Source organism: Acinonyx jubatus, chromosome B2 (assembly GCF_027475565.1).
Source record: "Acinonyx jubatus isolate Ajub_Pintada_27869175 chromosome B2, VMU_Ajub_asm_v1.0, whole genome shotgun sequence".
NCBI classification, from domain to species: domain Eukaryota; kingdom Metazoa; phylum Chordata; class Mammalia; order Carnivora; family Felidae; genus Acinonyx; species Acinonyx jubatus.
Genome location: NC_069385.1, coordinates 119,624,958 through 119,648,311, shown reverse-complemented (window position 1 = coordinate 119,648,311; position 23,354 = coordinate 119,624,958). Strand labels below are relative to the sequence as shown.

The following is a 23,354-nucleotide window of genomic DNA, read 5'->3' as shown; positions in this document are numbered from 1 at the left end:
GCTCTTTACCTGTTACCAGTTAGCCACTTAACAGTAAGGAATAGGTACCATTATTGCCATTCTACAACAAACAAAGCAACAGATCCAAAATAAAGCTAGCTGTTTAAACGTCGTTTAGTCTCTATTGTATCCTGCCTCCCTGCTTGAAGAGTCCGGTTAATAATTACCCTATGGATTACCTCATTGGTTCAAGTCTTTGGTGAAGTAGGCATTGTTCTGCGGCCAAGAGAAGGAACAGTGATCCAAGGATGATGTTTCCGACTTTAAGTATCAATTGATTCAACAGTATTTATCAGCTGCCTATCCTGTGCCAACCGCTAACCTAGGATCCGGGGACTCGGTGAACAGCCCTGTCATCAGAGTTCACATTCCAGGGAAGACAACATATAAACAAATGTCAAGTAGTAATAAGTGCCATGAAGAAAAATAATGCAAAATAAGGAGCAAAGAGTGCTTGTTAATACACCCCAGCTTTTCTCTATAGTTGCCATTTGTAGCTCTCGGATTCCCAACGAGGAACCACATATGTTCCTCATTTAAGAGAAACAATAACATACTAGTTGCTTTTATCTTTTCCAACAAGCTTCAAAGGACAGCACTTTGGGGTATTTGGGGAATATGTAAATAAGGAACAAGAGAGTGAATGAAAGTGAGAAATGATGAAGCAAAAAGGAAGCTGCTTCCACACACCAACTGATTTTCCCATAGGTTTTATTTTTATTATTATTATTGACACTTTCTTATTGTTACAAAGGAAAGGATGTTAAGGATGTAGAAAGGGAGGCCATGCATACAAAGGAACACAGCATCACTTTACATCTCAGGAAGCAGTGAGCATCTGATGGGTCTTTGGGGAAATCGGAAAAGGAAAGGGAAAAATCCAATAAAAAGAAAGACCAATTTAGAGACAAAAAGAGAGACTACGAAATGCAACATCTTCCTGGAACCACAGTAGAGAGGCTAAACGAGGTCTTCATTTCCTTTTCAGGGACCATAAAGTCTCTGGGAAAAGAGAGGTGGGAAGAACCAATTCTTCAGAAAAATTACTAGGTTCACAGAATGAGTGAGTGATTTAGACAGCCATTGACAAATGTGAGGAAACAGTTGTGTTTTGGTTTTGACGGTGGGCAACGGGTGGTAATAATATCATAGGGCGGACATTTATGGAATCACAGCAACTACATGCCAAAAACCATGCTAGGCTCTTTACAGAGTGATTCCTAATCATTGCAGCAGTCCCGTAAGGTAGGTATTATTGTTATTATCACCATCAGCATCATGCCAGTCTTGCAAAGGAGGACACTGGACTACAGATTAAGTAGCTGTCCTAGGTGCACAGCCAGAAAGTGGCAGGGTTGGGAAAGGAACCCAAGGCTTCCAGGCTCTGAAGTCAAAGTGTTTTTTCCACATCCCTACTTATCCATGCTACAAATTTCACAGAGGGTTTCGGTGAGAGTGACTTGGGAGTTTACAAGGTCCCAGTGAAGGTTAAAGAACAGTAAGGAGACTCAGACCTGAGCAGGGTACTTTTCACAGAGTTATTGGATCTTGCCCCTAGAATTTCTAGGGAATGGAAAGGAGAGAAAATAGGAAAGAAGCAGTGAAGATGGCAGGTGGTAATTTTGTTTGGGGGGTTTCTTTGAGGAAGGGAACTGGAAGGGAACAGTCAGGTCCTATGGTGAATTCTAGGCAGCAATCCGGTAGTTGGGGTGGACCTGGGGCCTGACGTCACAGACCATGCCAAGAAGTTGGGCCAGGACGCGTTCACGGTTTCTCTGCTGGGAGCTCTGCATGCCCTGTACCTGGCGTCTCGTAGCCTGCTCCACCTCAGCTGAGAGGTTCCCCTGGGAGCCCATGGCCTGGGGGATCGGGAAAGGGGCAGAAGACAGAAAGGCAAAAGCAGAAACACAGAAAGAAGGGTACAGGTATGTGGAGGAAAAAGTCCTGGAGCAAGGCTAGGAAGAAAAGCCCTTGCCAAAACCACCCCCATCCCATGGAAATATCCAGACACCAAAGAAAGCAACACAATTCCCTTTCCTTTGAGATTTGACATGCAACTTCATCCTAAAACAACTGGAAAACCCCCACTACCTCACCACACGTGACCATAAAACTTTGCCTTCCACCCCAAATGACATCGTACTCCACACAGACAGTGGCAAGTCCCCCCCCCCCCCGCCCCACAAGCCATCCAAGTCTTTCAAAACTCTCAGATTCTCATATATCTCACATACCTTGAACAATAACGTGGTCCCTGCCAAGGGTCCCCTTCAGCCCTTTACCATCTTGTTTTCTTCTAGGGTCACCCCATACACACCTCATCAGATGCACCCACCAACTTGCACCCCAGGATCCCATTTCAACTCTCCCACAACGCACCGCCTGCTGCTTGCTCTGGAATTCCTGCTCTCGCTCTCGACGGTAATGCTCCACCTCCATCTGGGCCTCCTCCTTTGCCTGCTTCAGACGCCGGGCCTTCCCTGGAAGCAGAAGAAGGGATAGGGGGTGGGAGTAGACCCCCTCACAAAATGTGATAGTAGGGGTCATTCCTTTCCAGAAAGTTTTGCTGCCATCTCTCAGCTGACCAGGTGCTAGATTCTAACACCCACCCCGCTAATCACCCTCCTAATCAGCCTCCTAATCAGCCAGCCCAGCCCCAGCTTTCTCCCCCACCCCACCCCGGCCTTGGATTTTCCCAGGGACTCAAATGTTTGCTGTCCCCCCGCACCCCAATTTTCTTTCCAGACTCCTAAGGGAGAGAAAAGGGAACTCACTCTTTCTGGCATCTGCCACCTTCTCAGCCGCCCGCTTCTCAGCTTGCAGGAGCTGCTGGATACCCTGAGACTGACTGGCCATTTCTGTCGTTATGGCTGATGCTGTTTCGGATGCTACCAAGGTACCAGAAGGCTCCCCCAACCCCCAACACACATACACACCACCTACTCCTCTTCCACCAGCTTCTCGCTGCAATTCTCCACTGTCCCTGGGTCTTAGTGCTCCCCTTTTCCGCTAAGCCTGCTGCACCAGGTGTCTCCCCCAAACGGATCCTCCAACTGATGGCTGGTCTCTTCTCCCACCTCTCCCACAGGCAGTACCCAGAAGGACCACCTGGGAGCAGCAGAGACCAGGCCCAGAGCTGCTCACTATCATCACCGCAGGTGCAGGGTTTTCCGGGTCGATGTCTAGCAACCGGGACAGGGGCAAAGAGGAATGAAAAGGAGGCATAGAGGGCTTGAAAATGGGGTGAGAGGGAAAGGAAGTCAACATGTGTCGTTAATTGGGAAAAGAGTATGCTGGGTTTCTGAATTCTTCCTACTTCTCTTCCTCTCTTTTTTTTCCCTACTTCCCCTTTCTCTTTCTCTGTATCTTTCCCAAGTCCAAATTTCCGTTTGCCTTGTCCTACTCTTTTTAATTTTGTTTTAATGTTTATTTATTTTTGAGACAGAGACAGAGCATGAGTGGAGGAGGGGTAGAGAGAGCCAGAGACCCAGAATCCGAAGCAGGCTCCAGGCTCTGAGCTGTTGGCACAGAGCCCGACGTGGGGCTCAAACTCACGAGCTGTGGGATCATGACCTGAGCCGAAGTCGGACGCTCAAGCGACCAAGCCACCCAGGCGCCCCACTTTTTTTGTTTCAATGTCTTTCACACATGTCTTTTTTGATTTGTCCCAGTTCTTGGCCTCACCGTGGTTTTAGTTTTGGTTTTCCATTTTCACCATGATTTTTAATCCTCTTCATCTCCCCTGCTTTTTCTCTCTTATCTATCTCTGAACCATCTCTTCTCTCTTCCCTGTTGGGGGAGGGGAAGCGAAATCTCTAAATCACCGTTTTTACCCTCCCTTGCTCGGCTCCTTTTTCGCGTCTACCGTCCAGTCTTACGGTTTCAGACGGACCCTTTACCTTAAGTTCCCCTAGTTTCCCCTCGAGGCCAGACTGAGGGAACACCCCCCCCCCCATCCCCGCCTTTCCCCTCGGAGAGAGACGACATCCGGTAACGTGCCTTCCAAGTGCGTTTCCGCCCTTTACCTGCGTCTCGGCGTGCGCCATTTCCGCCAGCCTACAGTGTCTCCGCCCTTCCCGCCTCCCTTCTTCCGAGCGTCTTAAACACAGGCCTCGGGCCTACAGCTCTGGGGGTACTTAGGGGGGCGGGGGGCAGGTCTGATGAGTAACCCCTCCCCCCAGGTCCCAGAGGGAGAAGCCTCCACATCTGTCTGCCGGGTAGATTATATTCAATTTCTAGATCATTATTTGAAATTATCTGTGACTTTTAAATTCAGATTTCTGTTGATTAAAATGTCCCCCATCATTCTTTATTTGTCTTTTTCAAAGCCCCGTATTAAAACTTACCTGGGCTAGTGAGCCTCAAAAGCAATTATTTATCCTTTTCTCAAATTTTACATTAAAAATGTCTGTGACCCAAGCCCACTTCAAAATTGTTTTCAAACCTATCATCTGGTTAAGGGATGAGCGTTAGGATAGGCCTCATCTGTTCCTGAAGATGCAAAAAGAAGGGGAACCGAAGGGAAGAACAAGATGGAATGTCAGGGATGGTGGGGGAGGGACCAGGCAAGGCTGGGGCCCTGACTGCTGCCTTTTTCTCCTTCTTCCTCAGCCCAAGACTTCCATGGCCTCCACTTCCCGCCGCCAACGCCGAGAGCGTCGCTTCCGTCGTTACTTGTCTGCAGGACGGCTGGTCCGGGCCCAAGCCCTCCTCCAGAGACACCCAGGCCTTGACGTAGACGCTGGGCAACCCCCACCACTGCACCGGGCCTGTGCCCGGCACGATGCCCCTGCCCTGTGCCTGCTTCTTCGGCTTGGGGCTGACCCTGCCCACCAGGACCGCCACGGGGACACGGCGCTGCACGCTGCTGCCCGCCAGGGCCCTGATGGTGAGTTTGCCTGGTGGGGAACAAGGTCATGAGCGACTAACTAAACGGGAAGGAGATGAAGGCCAACAAATGAAAAATAAGCTAGCGATGCAGAGGAAAGTAGCTGTCCACGTTGGCATGTGGCAGTCATTTGTGCCTTTAGGTTACTGAGCTACCATTCATTCTCTGAAGACCCAGCATTCTCGAAACAACAACTTCAATTTTCACATCTTTCTACATTAGTAGCTACTGTGTGTCTTGACTGGTTGTTTGCCTGCAGTACAAAAAGTAGGATAGAGGGTAGGTTCTGCAGTTAGATTGCCTAGGTTCAAATCCCAGCTCCACATTTAACAGCTGAGTATTCTTGGGCAACTCCCTAAACTTACCTGAGGCTTAGTTTGCCCGCGTGCAAAGAGTTAAATAACTCTTGCTATATTCCAGTACTTCTCACAAAACCACTCATCTAGTCCTCCCAACAACCCTATGAAACTATAAGAATTAATATTATCCCCTATTTCTCACATGAGAAAACAGCACAGAGAAGTAAAATAACTTGCCAAAGTCCCCCAGCGACAAAGTGGTAGAGCAGGGATTATAACCCAGGCAGCCTAGCTAGACCCTCTGTACTCTGTAACGACTGTGTTATCCTGTGTGATACATTACAGAATTATACAATGATAGTGCCCATGTTCAAAGCACCCATGCTGTCACGTATGTTTTGAGAATGAACTGACACCATATGCAATTAGAGCACCCGGCCTGTGATTAACATGCAGCAGATGCTGGACGTCCTTTCCGTTATCAGCAGATCCATACTCCCTTAGCCTCAGTTCTGCAACTCAAAACACTAAGAGCCAAACATTTTTCATCAGTCAGCCACCAGACTCGTTTGGAGAGAAAACCTAACCTGAACTAAAGGGAGACTATCTATCATTCATTTTTATCCTACTGATGGCGTTTCCCTGCAGAAACATTTCACGTGTTTGGTTACCGGAGCTACCCAGGCCCTCCTCGGCTACCTAAGATACGATGTATGTACTTTCAGGTCAGCCCTACCAAGTCCCAAAAACATCTGAGTTCTGAGAAACCTTTGACACTGAGGGTTTCAGGTGGGGACCTATTGACAGCGGAGGCAGCTCAGTAGAGATAATAGCCCTTAGAAAAATAAAACCCTCTAGAGATTTTCCTAGTGAGAACGTTGGAGGAAAATCTGGGTTGGAATGAACAACCTTAACTCAGTTTGATTGCTATTACCATCCTCCAGCTCCCCAACAGAAACCTCTCACCCCAAAAACTTCTTCCCATATGGTAAATTTAAAAAAACCCCTTTAATTCCCCTTAACATAATGAGATAGGCTGGCATATTCAGATTTTTTGTTAAAAACAAAAAGAGCAGGTGTGCAAAATGCAGGCATCTAATTTGACAGCTCACGTTATACATGGCAAGAGAGCAGAGGACCCTGTGGCAGATCCCAGACCTCCTCCAAGTTCAGCCTCTACCCCTTACCGGCTGTGTAACAGGAACATGCAACTTAACTTCCGTGACCCTAATTTGCCTTTTTTATCATTATTATTATTATTATTTATATTTTAACTTGCTTCTCTAAAATGAAAGCTGTGACAAGTAAATGAGGCAAGTACTTGGCAGATTTGGCGCTCACTAGATGAGAAGTATTGTTATTTTTATTCTCATGTTTTCCAATTATGGCTTTTTGAGTAATAAAAGTACCTCCTAGCGTGGCAGGATTTTCCTTCGTCGTATTGACATCTAAGAAGCATATGAGATTGACACTATTATCTCATTACAGATGAGGAAAGCAGGGCCCAGAAAGTTCAGGAACTTTTTGAAATCTCATAACTGACAGGTTGTTGTCTTTCCTAAGGGGGACCTGCTCTCAGGTCATTCCCAAGCTGTGGTGTCCTCTCGGGCCTTACTTCCTCCTGTTCCCCTGACGGTCCAGCCACCAGGTGGCCTTCTGGCTCTTTGGTAAAATGGCCCGTCTCATTCAGCTTTGAGCTGCTCTAGAGACCATTCTGTCTTAAAATGCAAATATTTCCTTTGACCAGATGAAATGACCCAGGATCCCCTGAGGAGGGGAGGTTTTCTCCCATTCCCACATTAGGTGAGAGATGAGGCAGTTCATGCTGGATTGTCTGGCTGCGCGGTCACAACCGATGAGAAGCCAGTGAATGGCTTTTGGTAACTTCTTTTTGGGACCCATCACCTCATGGGGAAGTGGTCTTAGCTGCCAAAGACCCCCGTATAAACACACCTTAGTCAGACAATAACCATTCTCTGCGTACAACAAGAATTAGTGGACACTAAGAAACGGTCTTTGCGAAAACAATCAAGTCCAAAGCCAGCCTGTTTTCTTTGTGTGTGTTTTTTTTATGTAACATTTACTGTACTTCTGTTCTGTGCCAGCACAGTACCTGACATCACCCACCTATTACTCACTTTGACCTACACAGTAGGTGTAAGCGGTGGCCCATTTTGCAGATAGCTGAGCCATCTGGTTTATGTTCCATTTGCCTTTCAGCCTTACCTACCATGGCACAACCACAAACCTGCAACTCCAGCTACCCAGCTCTGTCTTCAGTGACCCCAGGCATGTTTTCACAAGACTGCCTTCCCATCCACCTGATTTCCACTTTGCTAAGTTATCCTCCCTTTCCAGCCCAACATAAGCCCCACCTCCTTTTTGGAGCCCTCTCAGACCACCCTGCCCACTTTTTGTTTTTGTAATTGTTTGTTTGTTTTGAGACAAAGAGAGAATAAGTGGGGGAGACAAAGAGAACTAGAGGGGAAGAGAGGACAGCAAGCAGGCTCCACACTGTCAGCACAGAGCCCTATGTGGGGTCAAGCTCACGGATGGTGAGGTCATGACCTCAGCCAAAATCAAGAGTTGGCCACTTAACTAACTGAGCTACCCGGGTGTCCCCACCCTACCCACTTTTACCTTTTCTTCCTCTGTGCCTCTATCAACCATCACTCAGTATAAACTTACAATATTGGTGTGTTTTTTTTTAATGTTTTTATTTATCTTTGAGACAGAGAGAGACAGAGCATGAGCTGGGGAGGGTCAGAGAGAGAGGGAGACACAGAATCCGAAGCAGGCTGCCGGCTCTGAGCTGTCAGCACAGAGCCTGATGCAGGGCTCGAACTCACAAACAGTGAAATCATGACCTGAGCCGAAGTTGGATGCTTAACCGACTGAGCCACCTAGGCTCCCCAAATACAAGTGTGTTGGACCAGTGAGTGTGAACGTGATGTTAAAATAGAAATCATGCCTCGTTATGGGGAAGGGAAGAACAGTGCTTCCACCACTAAGACACAGAGCGTGTTTTTACTTCAAAATTTTTTTTTCATCTAGATTTTTCTCAATATTAAAGTACAACATATTAAAGAACCCTGGGAAGTCGATTTGTACTGCTAAATTGATGATGAAAGTGGCATTTCAAATCACTGGTGGGTGGTGAGCTATTTAAGAAACAATTTTGGAGTATTTGGTTCATCTAAGGAAAGGACTCCTACCTCACCCCTGACTCAAAAGTATATTACCGGAGGCCCACCTCAGTGGCTCGGTCAGTTGAGCATCCGACTTCAAGTCATGTCATGATCTCATGGTTGGTGGGTTCAAGCCCCACATCGGGGTTTGCACTGGCAGCACAGAACATGCTTCAGATTCTGCCCCTTCTCTCTCTGCCCCTCCCCGACTTGTGCGTGCACACGCTCACACTCTCTCGTGCTTGCTCTCTCAAAAATAATCAATCAATCCATCAATCAATCAATAACGGGGGCACCGAGTGGCTCAAGCAGTTGAGAATCCACCTCTTGATTTCGGCTCAGGTCGTGATCCCAGGGTTGTGGGATTGAAACCCATGTCAGGCTCCACGACCAGCATGAAGCCTGCTTAAAATTCTGTCCTCTCCCTGCCCCTTTCCCCGCTTGTCCACACGCTCTCTTTCTCTCTCTAAAATTAAAATAAATTACAGCATCTTAAATATCTTAACATGACAGGAAGGGTATGTAGCAAATTCACAGGAGACATTTCCTTTGGCAGTGAGAGGCAGATGGGGAATAATATTCAGAAGGCAATATTAGAGAAAGCTTTAACTTTACCTATGATACTTTATTTCTTTAATACAAAATAATGTTGCAAAAATGACAGAACAGTAACATACCTTGTGGGAGGAGTGGGGGCGCTTATTGTACTATACTTTTTAAATTTGTTTGGATTTCTAAAAATAAAAATTAGTAGAAAAAAAACACTAGAGAATATTTTTATAATCTTAGAGTGGGGAAAGCCTATCTAAGGATGACGTAAAGCCAAAAGCAATGAGAGAAAATATTGATACATATTTAACTGCATAAAACCTTTCTAAGGATGGGAGAAAATATTTACAAATACTTGGCACAAGGTATAAACGTATACAAAGTGTACTACAAAGTATAAAGAGCTCTCATGTCTACATGTATAATTTCCAGGGGAAAAGTAGATGAAGAACATGAACAAGTCATTCACAAAAGAGATAAAGAGCCAGGGGCATCTGACGGGCTCACTTGGTAGAGATTGTGACTCCTGATCTCAGGGTCATGAGTTCAAGCCAATGTTGGGTGTAGAGATTACTGAAAAACAAAATCTTTTAAAAAAGAAGGACACAAGGAAAGAAAGAAAGAGAAAGGAAGAAAGAGTGGGCCAAAACACATTAAAAAAGGAAAAAAAAAACAATGAAATCTTTTCCTCTGTCAGATGAGCAAAATTAAAAGGGTGGGTTGGTGATACTCAACTTTAGTAAAGGACAACACAGGCACTCATATTCTGTATCAGGGCGTATGTTGGCACAAATTTGAGAGCAATTCAGTAAAATCGCACATTCTTTGACTCAGAAATTCCACTTCCGAGAATCTACCCCACTCCTTGTCCACAGAGATATATGTAGGAGGCTGAACATTTTTGGAAACAAAGTCTGTTGACTGGGGGTGGGAGATGTTTGTTTCATACGCATAGCGGAACACTACACAGTCATAAAAAAGAATGAGGTAGGCTGTGTATACTCTTGTGGAAAAATACAAATGAGACGTTAAGTGAAAAAAGCAAGTTGCCAAACAATAGAAATAGCATGGTCACATACCTCTGAAAAAAAGATGCCCATATATGTATTTATACACACCAAGACAGGACTGGAAGGGACCACAGCAAACTGTTAACAGTGATTAAATGTATTCTTCATTCTTTAAAAAGAGAAAAATTTTTTCACATCAGTTGTATCCTGTTTACATTAAAATATTTACCCATAGTCCTACCACACAGAGACCAGAATTTTTACACATTTCCTTCTAGTTATTTTTTTTAACCATAAGATTTGGCCTCTTTTTTTCACATGGCTGTGACTGGATCCCATGTATGGTTTTATAGCCAGTTTTTTCCTCACACAGGCATCATTTTTAGTGGCTATTTAATATGCTGTACCATATTTTACTTGCCCTGTTTTTTAGTTGGAGGCCTTACTCCTTAAAATCTATGAATTTTAAAACCTCCTATGGGAGTCTGAGCACCCACCCACCCTCCCGCGGCTGTGAACCCTAATGGGGAATAAACAGTTGAAAGACAGGACCAGGTATTTGCTGGATGGGACAAGTTGGGAGGGCTTGTGACCAGTCACATCAGTAATAAGTACCCCCTTCCCTCATCCTGATATGGTTTGGGCTGGGCGGCGCTCAGAGATGCACCAAGAGGTGATGGGTGGGGGGTGATGGGCCTTGGCCAGCCCAGGTTGGCCCATTCTGTTTTCCTGCCTTCCTGGCAGTGACAGGACAATCCTTCCCTTGTCCCATCCTTTTGTCAGGTGGCCAGTACTTCCCAGCACCACAAAATAAGGATTTAAGGACTGCCGGCCCATTTCCTCCTGCCCTAGGGAGAGAAAGTAGGTCCATAGGAAGGGAGGGTACTTCACTCACCTTCCTCTGTCCCCGGAGTGAAGAGGTGCTTGGTGGCCATGGTGGGTGGGCTTGACCAGGGGTAGAGGGCTGGGTTGGTAGTGAAGTGAGCAGCATGGCCTTCTGCTGATGCTAGAGTGGATGCAGTGAGGGCTCAGGAAGAGGGGGGTTCAGGAATGTCAGTCCCTCTGCTGTTCACCCCCAGCCTCCTGTCAGCCAGCCCCTGGGTGGGACCCTCTATGTCAGCCCTTTTCCCCTGCCCTAGGTCAGCAGTCATTTGGAACAACCTTGCTCTGTTCCTGGGAACATTTCCCTTTACTTCCCAATCCCCCTTCCAGTATGCCCCGTATGAGGTTGGCTGAGAGAAATTCCCCTGAAAACACTTATTTTACTCAGTTCATTGAAAAGCATTGTAAGGGCCTCCTGAATGGCTCGGGTCAGTTAGACATCCTTCTCTCGGTTTGGGCTCGGGGCATGATCTCATGGTTTCATGAGATGGAGTCCCACATCAGGCTCTGCGCTAACAGTGTGGCGCCTGCTTGGGATTCTCTCTCTCTCCCTCTCTCTCTACCCCTCCCCCAATCACGCTGTCTCTGTCTTTGTCAAAATGGGTAAATACTTTAAAAAAAAAAAAAAGCCATGTACAAAGGCACCTCTTATTTATTTGTATATCTATAATGGTACAGAGTAAAACATACAGGTATTTAACCAGTCTGAATTAGTTTTGGATGAGAAACACAGTAAGGGTTATAAAGTGACAGTATTTTCAAACTAAAAACGAAGTACATAGTTAGAGGTTTTTGACATTGCCCAAGGTGGCTGGACGCAGACTAGAAAATGTCATTTAACATAGCAGAACTCCCAGGACACTGAAACAGTTTGTGGGAACATAGGTCATAATATTGTAAACTACCACACTTATCACGCATGTGGTAAACTATCAGCAGATATTTGTCGGTGACCGTGATTTCCTAATGCCCAGGAGACTTCCATGTGGGCAACCCTTTCCGTTGCTCTAAGACCAAGGGAGGGAGTGACCAGCAGGATTCAAGATGGCAGCCTGCCAAGGAGTGGGAGTCCCAGCTAATTTCTGCTCACTGCTCTCCCACCAACAGCCTACACGGACTTCTTCCTGCCACTGCTGAGCCGCTGCCCGTCTGCTATGGGAATAAAGAATAAGGATGGGGAGACCCCTGGGCAAATTCTGGGCTGGGGACCTCCCTGGGATTCTGCGGAAGAAGAGGAAGAAGACGAGGCCTCTAAGGAGCGGGAATGGAGGCAGAAGCTGCAGGGAGAACTGGAGGATGAGTGGCAGGAGGTCATCGGGAGGTTTGAAGGTAAGGAATCCGTTCCCATCCATAGCTGCCCTTCTTCCCCTTGACTGCTTTTCCTGTACCCACCGCATGGGTGCTCCCACTGGCTTCCTGTGCCCCCTTTCTCTGAACCTCCCTGCCGCTCTTGCCTGTCACCTTTTCACAGCATCTCCCCGACCACCCCCATCCTGCCCTCCCAAACAGATGATGCTTCCCATGAGACCCAGGAACCCGAGTCCTTCTCAGCCTGGTCAGATCGCCTGGCCCGGGAACATGCCCAGAAGCAGCAGCAGCACGAGGCAGAGGGAGCCCGCCGACCCCCACGGGCTGAGGGCTCCGGTCACAACTGGCGACAGCAGGAGGAGGAGCAGCGGCTCTTCCGAGAGCGAGCCCGGGCCAAGGAGGAAGAACTGCGTGAGAGCCGAGCCAAGAGGGCACAGGAGGCTCGTGGGGACCGAGGGCCAGAGCCGGCCAGGGCTGGGCCCAGGGCAGAGCACCCAAGAGGAGCAGGGAGGGGCAGCCTCTGGCGCTTTGGCGATGTGCCCTGGCCCTGCCCTGGGGGAGGGGACCCAGAGGCCATGGCTGCAGCCCTGGTGGCCAGGGGCCCCCCCTTGGAGGAGCAGGGGGCTCTGAGGAGGTACTTGAGGGTCCAGCAGGTCCGCTGGCACCCTGACCGCTTCCTGCAGCGATTCCGAAGCCAGATTGAGACCTGGGAGCTGGGCCGCGTGATGGGAGCTGTGACGGCCCTTTCTCAAGCCCTGAATCGCCACGCGGAGGCCCTCAAGTGACCCCAGGGAAAGAGTGAGAAACTGCAGGGAGTGCAGCCTTAGAGGCAGGGCAATAGTAAGGGGCAGGTCAGGGCAGGGGTGACGAGGAAGAGGCCGATGCTGCCCCGCGCGAAGGATATGGGGTGGGAGTGAAACTTGTAACGAGTGGGGGTGGGGAGGATATGGGCCACCGCCACTGCTCCTTGACTCCTCCATTTCCTAATAAGACCTGGTTCCACATCTCACTCCCAGTGTCTCCTCTGCCTTTTTCCATTGCTGTGGTTTTCATCATACGTGACATCTCCTTTCCCACCCCGCCTGCCAAAACCCGCAGCTCCTACACACCTGCAACACTCACGCACACACTGAGCCGCGCTCTCAGCTGGAGGCAGGAAGGCCCTGCTTGCCCACCCCCATACCTAGGCAGCCCGGAGAAGACCCATGTTGCCCCCCAGTCTCACTCCCCTCCCTGCGCTGGGCTCCTCTACTCTGCAGGCAGTGAGTGGAGAAATAGATGTGAACAGAGGCAAAAAAGGGAACAAAACCAGTTTCCCTCCTCTCCCCAGTTCCCCGGGGCAGAACCACATCCTCCTCCCCACTTAACACCCCCTTCCCCCGGCACAGGGCTTTCCCTTTGCTGAGTCACTGAACGTTCTGAGTTGGGGGCAGCTGGAGCTGGGGGCCATGAGGAGATTGTGGGAGGACGGGATAGAAGCAGAACAGACAGAGGAAGAGCCCTGTGGGGGAGTGGAATTTCGGTTGCTAAAATTAGGAGCTGGGGAGGGAGGTGGAAAGAGCCAAATTATGTAACCTGGGTTGTCTGCTCTTGGGCAACCAGGGATCCACACCCAAGGCCATCTCCCCAATAGCTCCTCAGTCCATCTCTCTACCTCCAGGGCCCCAATCCTCCTCTCTACCCAGCTTCTGCCCCCACCGCAGACCTGGGCTTCATCTCTGGGCAGTCCAGGCTTGGCTTTCCGGATAAGTATCTTTTCCTGAAGTTGAGAAAAAGGTCCTGGGGGTTGGAGGGAGAGGAAGCTGTTGACAGTACCAAAGCCCAGTTCCATTCCCCAGGACACAACAGGGAACTCCGTGAAAGGAAGAGACGGTACAGGCATGCGCTGGCGTGTACAGTCTGCACAGGTCTACCGCAGAGAATCTTACGGGTCAGAAACCTATTTTTCAGATCTGGAGGCCCCATGTACTCGGGAGAGTCCCAGGCGTGGAGGTGGAGGGGAAGCCCGTGGAAGCAGGGGCACACGGGGTGGGCGCAAGACCCTGGGAGAAGACAGCTCAGAGACCCAAGGCCTCGCAGGGACCAGGCAACTGTTCATGGGGCAGGAGGAGGAAGGGCTGGTGAGAAAGATCCTGTGAGAGGAAGCTGCTGTGATTCAGAGAAGAGCCGGCGAGCTGTGAGCAACCCAGGCGTCCGGTTCCTCTCACAGGCCGGAGGTTTCGGAAGTGGCATGCAAAGAGCCCATGTTTGTTGTCGGGGGGAGTTGGGGTTAGGATCCCGAAGCTGGGGCTTGACAGGTAAGCAATAGAAACTTCTGGTGTCCAAATTTGCTCTTCCAGGAGATTTTTCTCTGGTTTTCAAGTCATTTCCCTTCTGCCAGAGTTACATAAAACCAAAAAGCAAGATAAGCCCTGATACCTGGCCCCCCAAACCTCCTTCTTTTCAACGTCCCTCCCTGGTGTCTGGCCCCCGGCCCTGTTGGGGGTTCCCCTGAGATGAGGGCTGTTCACTTTCTCTGACCACAGGGTTTCCGCTTCTGTGTCTCTTGCTTCCTAGGTTGATAAAAATACTGAGCCCTAGAGGCCTTGGCTTCCTCTGACCCCCTGGGGCCAGGCAGCAGGCATCCTGTCCACTGTGATGGGGGCAGGGAGGGAGGCCCAGGGGTCCCCAAGGGATGACTCAGTGCCTCCCGTGAAACACTGGGGAGGTGTGAGTGTATCTGCTCTCGAGAGCTGGAAGGAGGAATCAGTTCTCAGTGAAAGATGATGCATTGGGGTTCAGTTAGAAAAACGGGATTAGGGAACAAGACTAGCAAGATAAAAGAGTGTCAGTTGGGGAATTGGGGTTGCAGCAGGTTTGGGTTAAGTTAGGAAAAGGGTTTGGGAGGGACTCTATTCAGTGTAGTTCAACTGAGCATCAGGTAGCCGAAAGAAACCCAACCTACTTCAATATAAGTCCCACAGGGGAGGCAGGCCCACACCTAACTGTGACTCAGGGCAGGGTGCTGAGTAAATCTTATAGCGTAAGACATGGTGGATACAGAAAGGGGAAGGTGCATTCCATCCTAAAGCACGGGGGCGGCGGACTCTGAGCAGGAAGAAGGCATTTGAGCTGGTGCTGGTGAATAGGTACAATTTCTATGGGTGGGGAAGGCTCTGTAGATAAGTGAAATGGCTTCAGCTTAGGCCAGGAGTCAAAAAAAACGGCGTATTGAGGAAAAAGATGAATGTCGTGAGGTAGACAGAGCACAGGTGTGAGTGTGCACATGTTGAAGAAAGGACCGCAGAGGGCCAAGGTGAAGGATTTGGGCCTTCATCCTGTGTGCCATAGTGACAGCTGTGCAGAAGAGAGAGAGCACGAGAGTGCTGCAGGGGTTACAGACAAAGAGTAAAGAAGAAAACAACTATCATTCGGTGAACACCTGCCATGTTCCTAACATGAGTAATTCTGCCAAAACGGTTCAGAAGGTGGGTGGTGGATCTCTATTATAAAGAAGAAACCAAGGGCTCATAAACGTACTGAACTTCCAAAAAGTAGTGCAATTAGCACGAAGCTCATCTTACTCTGAAACTTGTGTACTTTCACTTAGGCCCCAGTAACAATGGCATTAAAGGAGGGAACGGATCTTAGAAACTTTGAAAGGGTAAGTCATTAGCACAAGACAACTCCTGGGATGGTGGGACTGAGGGAAGAGGAATCTTAGGTGACTCTGAGTTTTGAACCTAGGGGATTAGAAAGATGATGCCTTCCGCCTAGAAGGAGACACCTGGCTGAGGGAAAAGATAAGGAATTCAGTTTCAGACATTGAATCAATAATTCTTTTTTTGAGAGAGAATCCCAAGCCAACTCCACACCTAGCACAAAGCCCAATGCAGGGCTCGAGCTTATGACTGAGATCATGACCTGAGCTGAAATCAAGAGTTGTACACTTAACTGAATAGCCTGGTGCCCCTAATCAATAAAAGTTTATTAAGTGCCGGATAGGATCAGGGTACTCTGCAAAACAAAGGGTGTTTTTTTACTTAAAAATTTTTTTAATGTTTATTTATTTTCGAGAGAGACAGAGACAGAATGTGAGTGGGGGAGGGGCAGAGAGAGAGGGAGGCACAGAATCTGAAGCAGGCTCCAGGCTGTGAGCTGTCAGCATGGAGCCGGATGTGGGGCCTGAACTCACGAGCCGTGAGATCATGACCTGAGCCAAAATCAGACACTCAACCGACTGAGCCACCCAGGCGCCCCCAAAGGGTTTAAATGAAATAAACTCACCGCCTTCACTGAACTTACACTCTAATAAAATAAACAATATGTAAGTAACAACTACAGGTAATTACCCTAAGTAATGCTTAGAGTAATAAAGTGCTCAAAGAAGGCCTGCTGAATTTGAGATGCTAACATAACACTCAGGTTGGAGACTTCCGGCAAGTGGGTCTGGAGCTCAAGAGAAAAGTTGGAGCTGGAGGGGTAGATTTGAGCATCATTCCCTTCCTAGTGGAGATTGAGCCCCTGAGTGGACAGGATCCCCGAGAGAGGGTAACCAGGAGAGCCCCTGAAGATGGTAGGCGCAACAAGAATCAATAAAGGGGGGAGGTGGGGAAAGAGGAGTAGGGCAAGGGAGGGGTGTGCCAAGCAGAGACAGGGCACCCACATCTAATCCTTCAAAGAGGTCTAGTAGGGGAAGGTTGAAAAGATACTTTGGGTTCAGGAACTAGACAATTACAAATTTTGAGAAAACAGTTTCCACTTACCAAAGGGGCAGAAATCACTTTACATAGGTTGAGGAATGAGTGGGAGGTGAGGAAAGGGGGGTGGTAGGTACAAAGTCATAGAATGGTGAATGTGGAAGATAACTAAGAATCATCTCTGCTTCAACCCACGAATTTTACAGATAAAGAAAATTTTACCAGTTCCCAAAAAAAGTGGGCAAAGGGGCTAGTCTGTGGAGACATCACACAGAAAAAGAAAGTGAGAGATGGGATGGACATTTGAAGGAAAAACAGAGTCCAGGGAAGGATTTTCTTATTTACAAGAAATTACAATATTACAAAAACATGTTTGTAAAATGCAAGCCAGGTGCATGAAGAGAGAAAGATACTAAAGATGTAAGCGGGGAAAGAATATAGTAAAGACAGAGGAAGTGGAATACACAGTGCAAAGGATCAGCCTTGGACAGGAGAGTCCTTCTCTGAGTCAGAAGAAAAGAAAGATGAAATGTAAATAAAGTGAAGGAAAAGAAGGATGTGAAGAGATCCAGCTTGGCGGGCCTTGAGCACAATAAAATAGATGATAGTATCACCAACTGAAAGTAAAGAGGTCAAGAGGCACGGATTTTTAGAACAACGCCTGCAGGGGTATAACAGGGAATCAAGAAAGGATTAAGAAACACTGAGGGTGTTCTGAGATTAGATGGCCAGGATTAGCAGACGGCCCCTTTTGGTGACATGACTCCCTCCTGCGGTGTTTGGCAGCCCAGGAGAAGCCCCCAAGAATGAAACAATTGAGTTTACCCAAGTCAAGTTTTTCAAGGTCATCTTCGTAGAACACCAAGTGATTCTTAAGTGCTGGTGAAAGTAGTTGAAATTGTTGACCATGCAGTGCAAGTTAAACCAAATGGACAAGGAAAACAAGGAAAGAAGAGGGGTTGGAAGTCTTAGTGAGAATGGAGAACTAATTTGATGGGAGGGAAGAGTTGGGGTTGTGAAAGCGGAGTGGTCGTGATGAGAGGGAGAATTCAGAGTTCAAGATCTCAAAGATGTAGCCCTTCCAAGTGAGGCTGAGGTTTGAGAGACAACCTTGCTCATGGATGCCTAAAGTAGGGAAAGAGGCTGGAGAGCTGTTGTAATTGAGAGTTGAAGCACTGAGAGGACAGAGCGTGAGATCCATCTGTGTGGTTTTGAACTCTCTAAAGATGTTGGTGGGGATGAGATACGAAGAAAAACTGAGCTAGATATAAAGATGTTAAGAGTGTGATAAAGATGTTGGTGGAGAAGACTGTGCTGTGCAGATAGAGCATGGCAAATGCGAAAGGCATGGGCTTCAAGAGAAGAAAAGGAGGTTATCAGTGGTGCAGAATCATGGTGTCTCCTCTGCTCCCTGCCTCCTAGTGATTGGGTGGAAGAAAGAGCAGACTTCACCACAAAAGAGAAGGAGCATCATTAGGGTAAATACTGCCAGAGGAAGACTCTTTCCAAAATGAAACAGAATTAGAATATTTAAGGAATTCCACAGAATACTGTGAAATTGATTGGTAGAAGTGTCCTTGTGGTGTAAGGAATCTAATCCAGGGAGGTTAGATCCCAGTGAGAGTTCAGGAGAAGACGACAAAGTCTGGAGGGGCTTGCTTCTGGAAACAGGAGGCAGGTCCCTGCTTCTGGAATTTAAAATGGAAGGTACATAACATTTATTATGAGGGGAAAAACATAAATACCTTGAAGGGGGTGTTAAGAGGATGCACAAGACAAGGTATCCCTTCCAGTTCCATGGCATTAAATGCCATCTTCATGCTGATGACCTCCCAGCATTGTCTCTCTAGTTCTGACCTTGCCTCTGAAATCCAGACTCCTATGTCACTGCCAAGTGACATCTCCACGTGGATGTCTGCCCCAAAGATTTAGACTTAACCTATTCAGAATTGAACTTTTGGTTCTCCCATCCCATCAGAATCCACTTCTGTCTCTCCATCTTCCACCCCCACTCCCCTGCCATCCAATTTATCATCTAGTCCTGGCAATTCTACCCCTGAAACATATCCCAAAGGTATCTACTTCTCTCCATTTTCATGGCTGCCACCATCTTCTCTCCTGCTATTGCTGCGATTGCCTCCTAACTGGTGTCCACGCTTTCACTCTTTACTCCTACAATCCAGTCTAGACACAGGATCTTTTAAAAACATAAATCCAGGGCTGCCTGGGTGGCTCAGTCAGCTAAGTGTTAGACTCTTGATTTCAGCTCAGATCATGATCTCACAGTGATGAGATCAAGCCCCTCAAAAAGCCCCACGTAGGGGCACCATGCCTCGCGTGGAAACTGCTTGAGATTCTCTCTCCCTCTTCACTCTCTCTCTCTGCCCCTCCCCTGCTCAGGTGACTGCACGTGCAAGCTGGCTCTCTCTCAAAAACATTTTTGTAATAAAACTTAAAAACTTAAAAATAAAAATATAAATCCAATCACCTCTGCCTCCCTCCTCCTCCTCCTCCACATCCCCTATTCCCCCCTTCCCCTGCTAATACACACACACACACATACACACTGACACCTTCCAAAGGCTTCCCATGGTTGAATAAAAGCCAGATGCTTTATCTCCCTTTGCATGGCCCTGTGTGATCTGGCTCCTGCCTCCTCTCTCTGACCTCATCCCCCACTGCTTCCCACTCTCTCTCTGCCCCAGCCACACCGGCTTCCTTTCTGTTCCTCAACACCCCCAGCTCATTTCTACCTTCCAGCCTTTGCAATAGGCTATTCCCTTTGCCTGGAATGCTTCTCCCCTAAACCTTCACCTGGTCACTTTTACTTGTAATTTGGGTCTCAGCTTAAATGCCACTTACTTAGGACTTTCCTGACCACTGTGTCTCAAGTAGTCCTCTGCCATTCATCACATGCCCTGTATTATTTCCTCATAGCACTACTTACTGACTTCTTCAGTATTATTTCCTTTCTGCCTTGCTAGGATGTCCGATTTGTTTGTCACCATATTCCTACTACCTAGAACAGTGCCCAGCACGTAATGAAAACTTTTTAAAAGTTGGTTTATTTATTTTGAGAAAGAGAGACCAAGCGGGGGAGGGGCAGAGAGAGAGAGGAAGAGAGAGAATCCCAAGCAGCCTCCACGCTGTCAGCACAGAGCCCAACTCAGGGCTTGAACTCACAAACCGTGAGATCATGACCTGAGCCAAAATCAAGAGTCAGATGCTTAACCAACTGAGCCACCCAGGGGCCCCAATGAAAATTTCTTAAATGGAGGGATGGATAAATAATGGGGTGAAACAGGAGAAAGCTCAACTTCAGGTCTGTGGCTTCAACTGGACTTACCTTTAGAGTCAGGTTTAACTATAGGGTCAGTTATGGAGATGAGTAGATTTCAAGATTTAGCTATAGGAAACAAGGTTACGTTAGTTTAGAGGCTAAGTTTACTTTCAGGTTCATTTATTGGGATGTGTTTAGATTTGAGGTTAGGGTTGAGTTTGGGTTGCAATTTGGGTTGAGGTTAAATTTGAGTTACGGTTAAACTTATTAAATCTCAACTTAGGTGGTTAGGCTAAGTCCAAGTTTGAAGCTAACGTCATTTCAGCTTCATTTGGAGGCCTCAGAGATTTCACTAGTTTCTCCACAGAGCCCACTGTAGAGACTGTATTTCCCTGAGTTTGGGGCACAAGACTCTAGTCATCACCCCTCCCACCCAGGGAAAGCCCCAAACCAACTGCTGGCCTCCCCAAGAAAGAAACCGAATTTCACACAACCTCCGAAACTGAGATTGAAACCAAGATTGGCCCATCGCAAGGAGCGCCCTTCAGCACATCACAAATGCCTGTGACACTGAGCCTCAGCCCAGTTCTTGCCCTTCCTTCCTCTCTGTCTCTCACGTCTCCCCATCACTCCTTCTCATCTTCCCCTTTTTATCCCTCAATGCCCCAGTCTTCCTCTCTGACCTGTTTCTCCCTATCTCAGTTTCTCATCATTAATTGCAACATTGTTTTATATTTTAATATAAATGAGGTCTCTTAGTCCATTGGCTCCTACCATCAGAGAGGCAGAAGGAGACAAGAAGAAAAAGGAACGCAGAGGAAAAAGGACACAGAGAAAAGGAAAAGAGCAGGGACCAAGAGGGAAACCAACAGGGACATAAGAGAGAATAGGTTAAAAGAATAAGAACCAGCCAACATATTGACAAGATGTTTAAAAGGAGCATCTGTGGCTTCTCTTCCTCCATCACATCTGGTCAGCCACCAAGACCTGCAGATTTTGCCTCAAAAACTCTCCTCCTGGGGCGCCTGAGTGGCTCAGTCGGTTGAGCATCCGACTTCGACTCAGGTCATGATCTCACCATTCATGAGTTCGAGCCCCACGTCAGGCTCTGTGCTGACAGCTCAGGGTCTGGAGCCTGCTTCAGATTCTATGCCTCCCTCTCTCTCTTCCCCTTCCCCTCTCACGCTCTCTCTGTCTGTCTCTCTCTCTAAAATAAACATTAAAAAAAAAAAAAACCTCTCCTGTCCATCCTCCTGCTGCTGCCTCTTGTATCTCCTTCCTAGGTTATTGCACAACTCTCCTAACAAGGCTCCACTTCTGGTTTTGCCTCCAGCCCCCTAACTCCCATACCCCAGTCCATTCTTCATGCAGCTTCCAGACTCATTTTTCTGAGGTACCAATCTGCGTGAGTCCCTGCCTCACTTTAAAATGTCGGTGGCTCCATTTTGGATCCTCTGTCTCCCTCTCTCTCTGCCCCTCCCCCTCTTGCTCTCATTCTCTCTCTCTCTCAAAAATAAAATAAATATTTATTATTATTTTTTGTAAAAAATTTTTTAACGTTTATTTATTCTTGAGAAAGGAGAGACAGAGCATGAATGCGGGAGGGGCAGAGAGAGAAGGAGACACAGAATCCAAAACAGGCTCCAAGCTGTCAGCACAGAGCCAGACGCAGGGCTCGAACCCACAGACCACGAGATCGTGACCTGAGCTGAAGTTGGATGCTCAACCGACTGAGCCACCAGGCGCCCCTATTTTTTGTTTATTTTTGAGAGAGAAAGAGACAGAGTGCGAGCAGGGGAGGGGCAGAAACGGGGAGACACAGAATGGGAAGCAGGCTCCAGGCTCCCAGCTGTTAGCACAGGGTCCAACACGAGGTTCGAGCCCACAAGCCATGAGATCATGACCTGAGCCGAAGTCAGACGCTTAACTGACTGAGCCACCCAGGTGCCCAAAAAATAAAGCATTAAAAAAATAAATACAAAATAAATACAAAAATAAATACAAAAATACAAAATAAATACAAAATAAATGCAAAAAATAAATACAAAATAAAACACTTAAAAAAGAAAAAATAAAAATTGTTGGTGGCTCCCCATTATAATTAGAAAGAAACAAAACTTCTTTTCTTGGTTTTAAACCCTTCAGAATGTATTCTCAGCTTACCTCCCAAGCCTCTTCTCTGCTCCTTCTATTTGTACCCAATTGCACCTCTTGGCATACTTCATACTTTTTTACCTCCAGTCCTTGCACATACCGTTCCCTCCATCTGGAATACTCCTCGCCATCTTCTTTCCCTCAACACTTAATGCCTGACACCCCTCCCCCAGGCCAAGTTTGATGGCTTTTCTGTGGGCTGCCCACCGACACACTTTGTTGTAATGATCTGGTAACCTTCCTGTCTTCTGCACGGGTCTTTGAGCTCCCGGAGGCCAGGGGACTGTCTTTTGCGTCTGCATCCTCATTGCCTTGTGCAAGGTACTCAGGAAATGTTTGTGAAATCCAGAGAAAGGCAAAGAGGCAAAAGGAGAGTGAAAAGAAATAATAGATGAGTTTGGAAGGCATGAAAAGCAAAGGGGAGGAAAACAGGAGAAATGAATCATACACACCCTGAATGTTACTTACGTGCCTGTCACAGGACCCCAGACCACTCAAACTTTGTGCCAGAGAACAGCAATATGCCCAATGCCACAGAGGGAGGGCTTTAGCCGTTCAAAACCCTCAAAATGAAAGCATAACAACATCAACAAAAATAATGATAGTTGGGGTGCCTGGGTCACTCAGTCAGTTAAGCATCCGACTCTCGGTTTCAGCTCAGATCATGATCTCAGTTTGTGGGTTCAAGCCCTGCATCAGGCTCTGCGCGGATGGTGCAGAGCCTGCCTGGGATTCTCTCTCTCCCTCTCTCTCTTCTCCTCCCTCGTCTCTCTCTCAGAATAAATGAACTTAAAAAAATATAATAAGGGGGGCGCCTGGGTGGCTTAGTCAGTTAAGGGTCCAACTTCAGTTCAGGTCATGATCTTGCAGTTTGTGGGTTCGAGCCCACATCAGGCTCTCTGCTGACAGCTCAGAGCCTAGAACCTGCTTCAGGTTCCATGTCTCCCTCTCTCTCTGCCCCTCCCCTGCTCATGCTCTCTCTCTCAAAAATAAACAAACATAAAAATTTTTAAACTTTTTTAATTTTTTTTTAACATTTATTTATTTTTGAGACAGAGAGAGACAGAGCATGAACGGGGGAGGGGCAGAAAGAGAGGGAGACACAGAATCGGAAGCA

General features: G+C 47.5%; 2 protein-coding genes across 5 annotated transcripts; one reads left to right on the top strand and one right to left on the bottom strand.

Annotated features, from left to right (window-relative positions):
• Window positions 1–694: 694 nt before the first annotated feature.
• ATP6V1G2 (ATPase H+ transporting V1 subunit G2) lies at window positions 695–3,883 on the bottom strand. 3 transcript variants are annotated; one of them, XM_053223368.1, is made up of 3 exons: window positions 3,685–3,883; window positions 2,380–2,480; window positions 695–1,859 (listed from the first exon to the last, which is right to left on the bottom strand). In XM_053223368.1, exons 2-3 carry the CDS (start codon window positions 2,437–2,439, stop codon window positions 1,686–1,688), a joined length of 234 nt encoding a protein of 77 aa, XP_053079343.1. In that variant the 5' UTR covers window positions 2,440–2,480; window positions 3,685–3,883; the 3' UTR covers window positions 695–1,685. The 3 variants fall into 3 exon arrangements, with proteins under 3 accessions (XP_053079343.1, XP_026913941.1, XP_014937647.1); XM_027058140.2 differs by lacking the exon at window positions 3,685–3,883 and adding an exon at window positions 2,944–3,640; XM_015082161.3 differs by lacking the exon at window positions 3,685–3,883 and adding an exon at window positions 2,775–3,633.
• Window positions 3,884–4,030: 147 nt separating this feature from the next.
• NFKBIL1 (NFKB inhibitor like 1) lies at window positions 4,031–13,133 on the top strand. 2 transcript variants are annotated; one of them, XM_053223365.1, is made up of 4 exons: window positions 4,031–4,132; window positions 4,612–4,888; window positions 11,924–12,145; window positions 12,326–13,133. In XM_053223365.1, the coding sequence occupies exons 2-4, from the start codon at window positions 4,624–4,626 to the stop codon at window positions 12,907–12,909; spliced, it is 1,071 nt and encodes a 356-aa protein (XP_053079340.1). In that variant the 5' UTR covers window positions 4,031–4,132; window positions 4,612–4,623; the 3' UTR covers window positions 12,910–13,133. The 2 variants fall into 2 exon arrangements, with proteins under 2 accessions (XP_053079340.1, XP_014937668.2); XM_015082182.3 differs by having other exon boundaries at window positions 4,049–4,217.
• The last annotated feature ends 10,221 nt before the right edge of the window (window positions 13,134–23,354 follow it).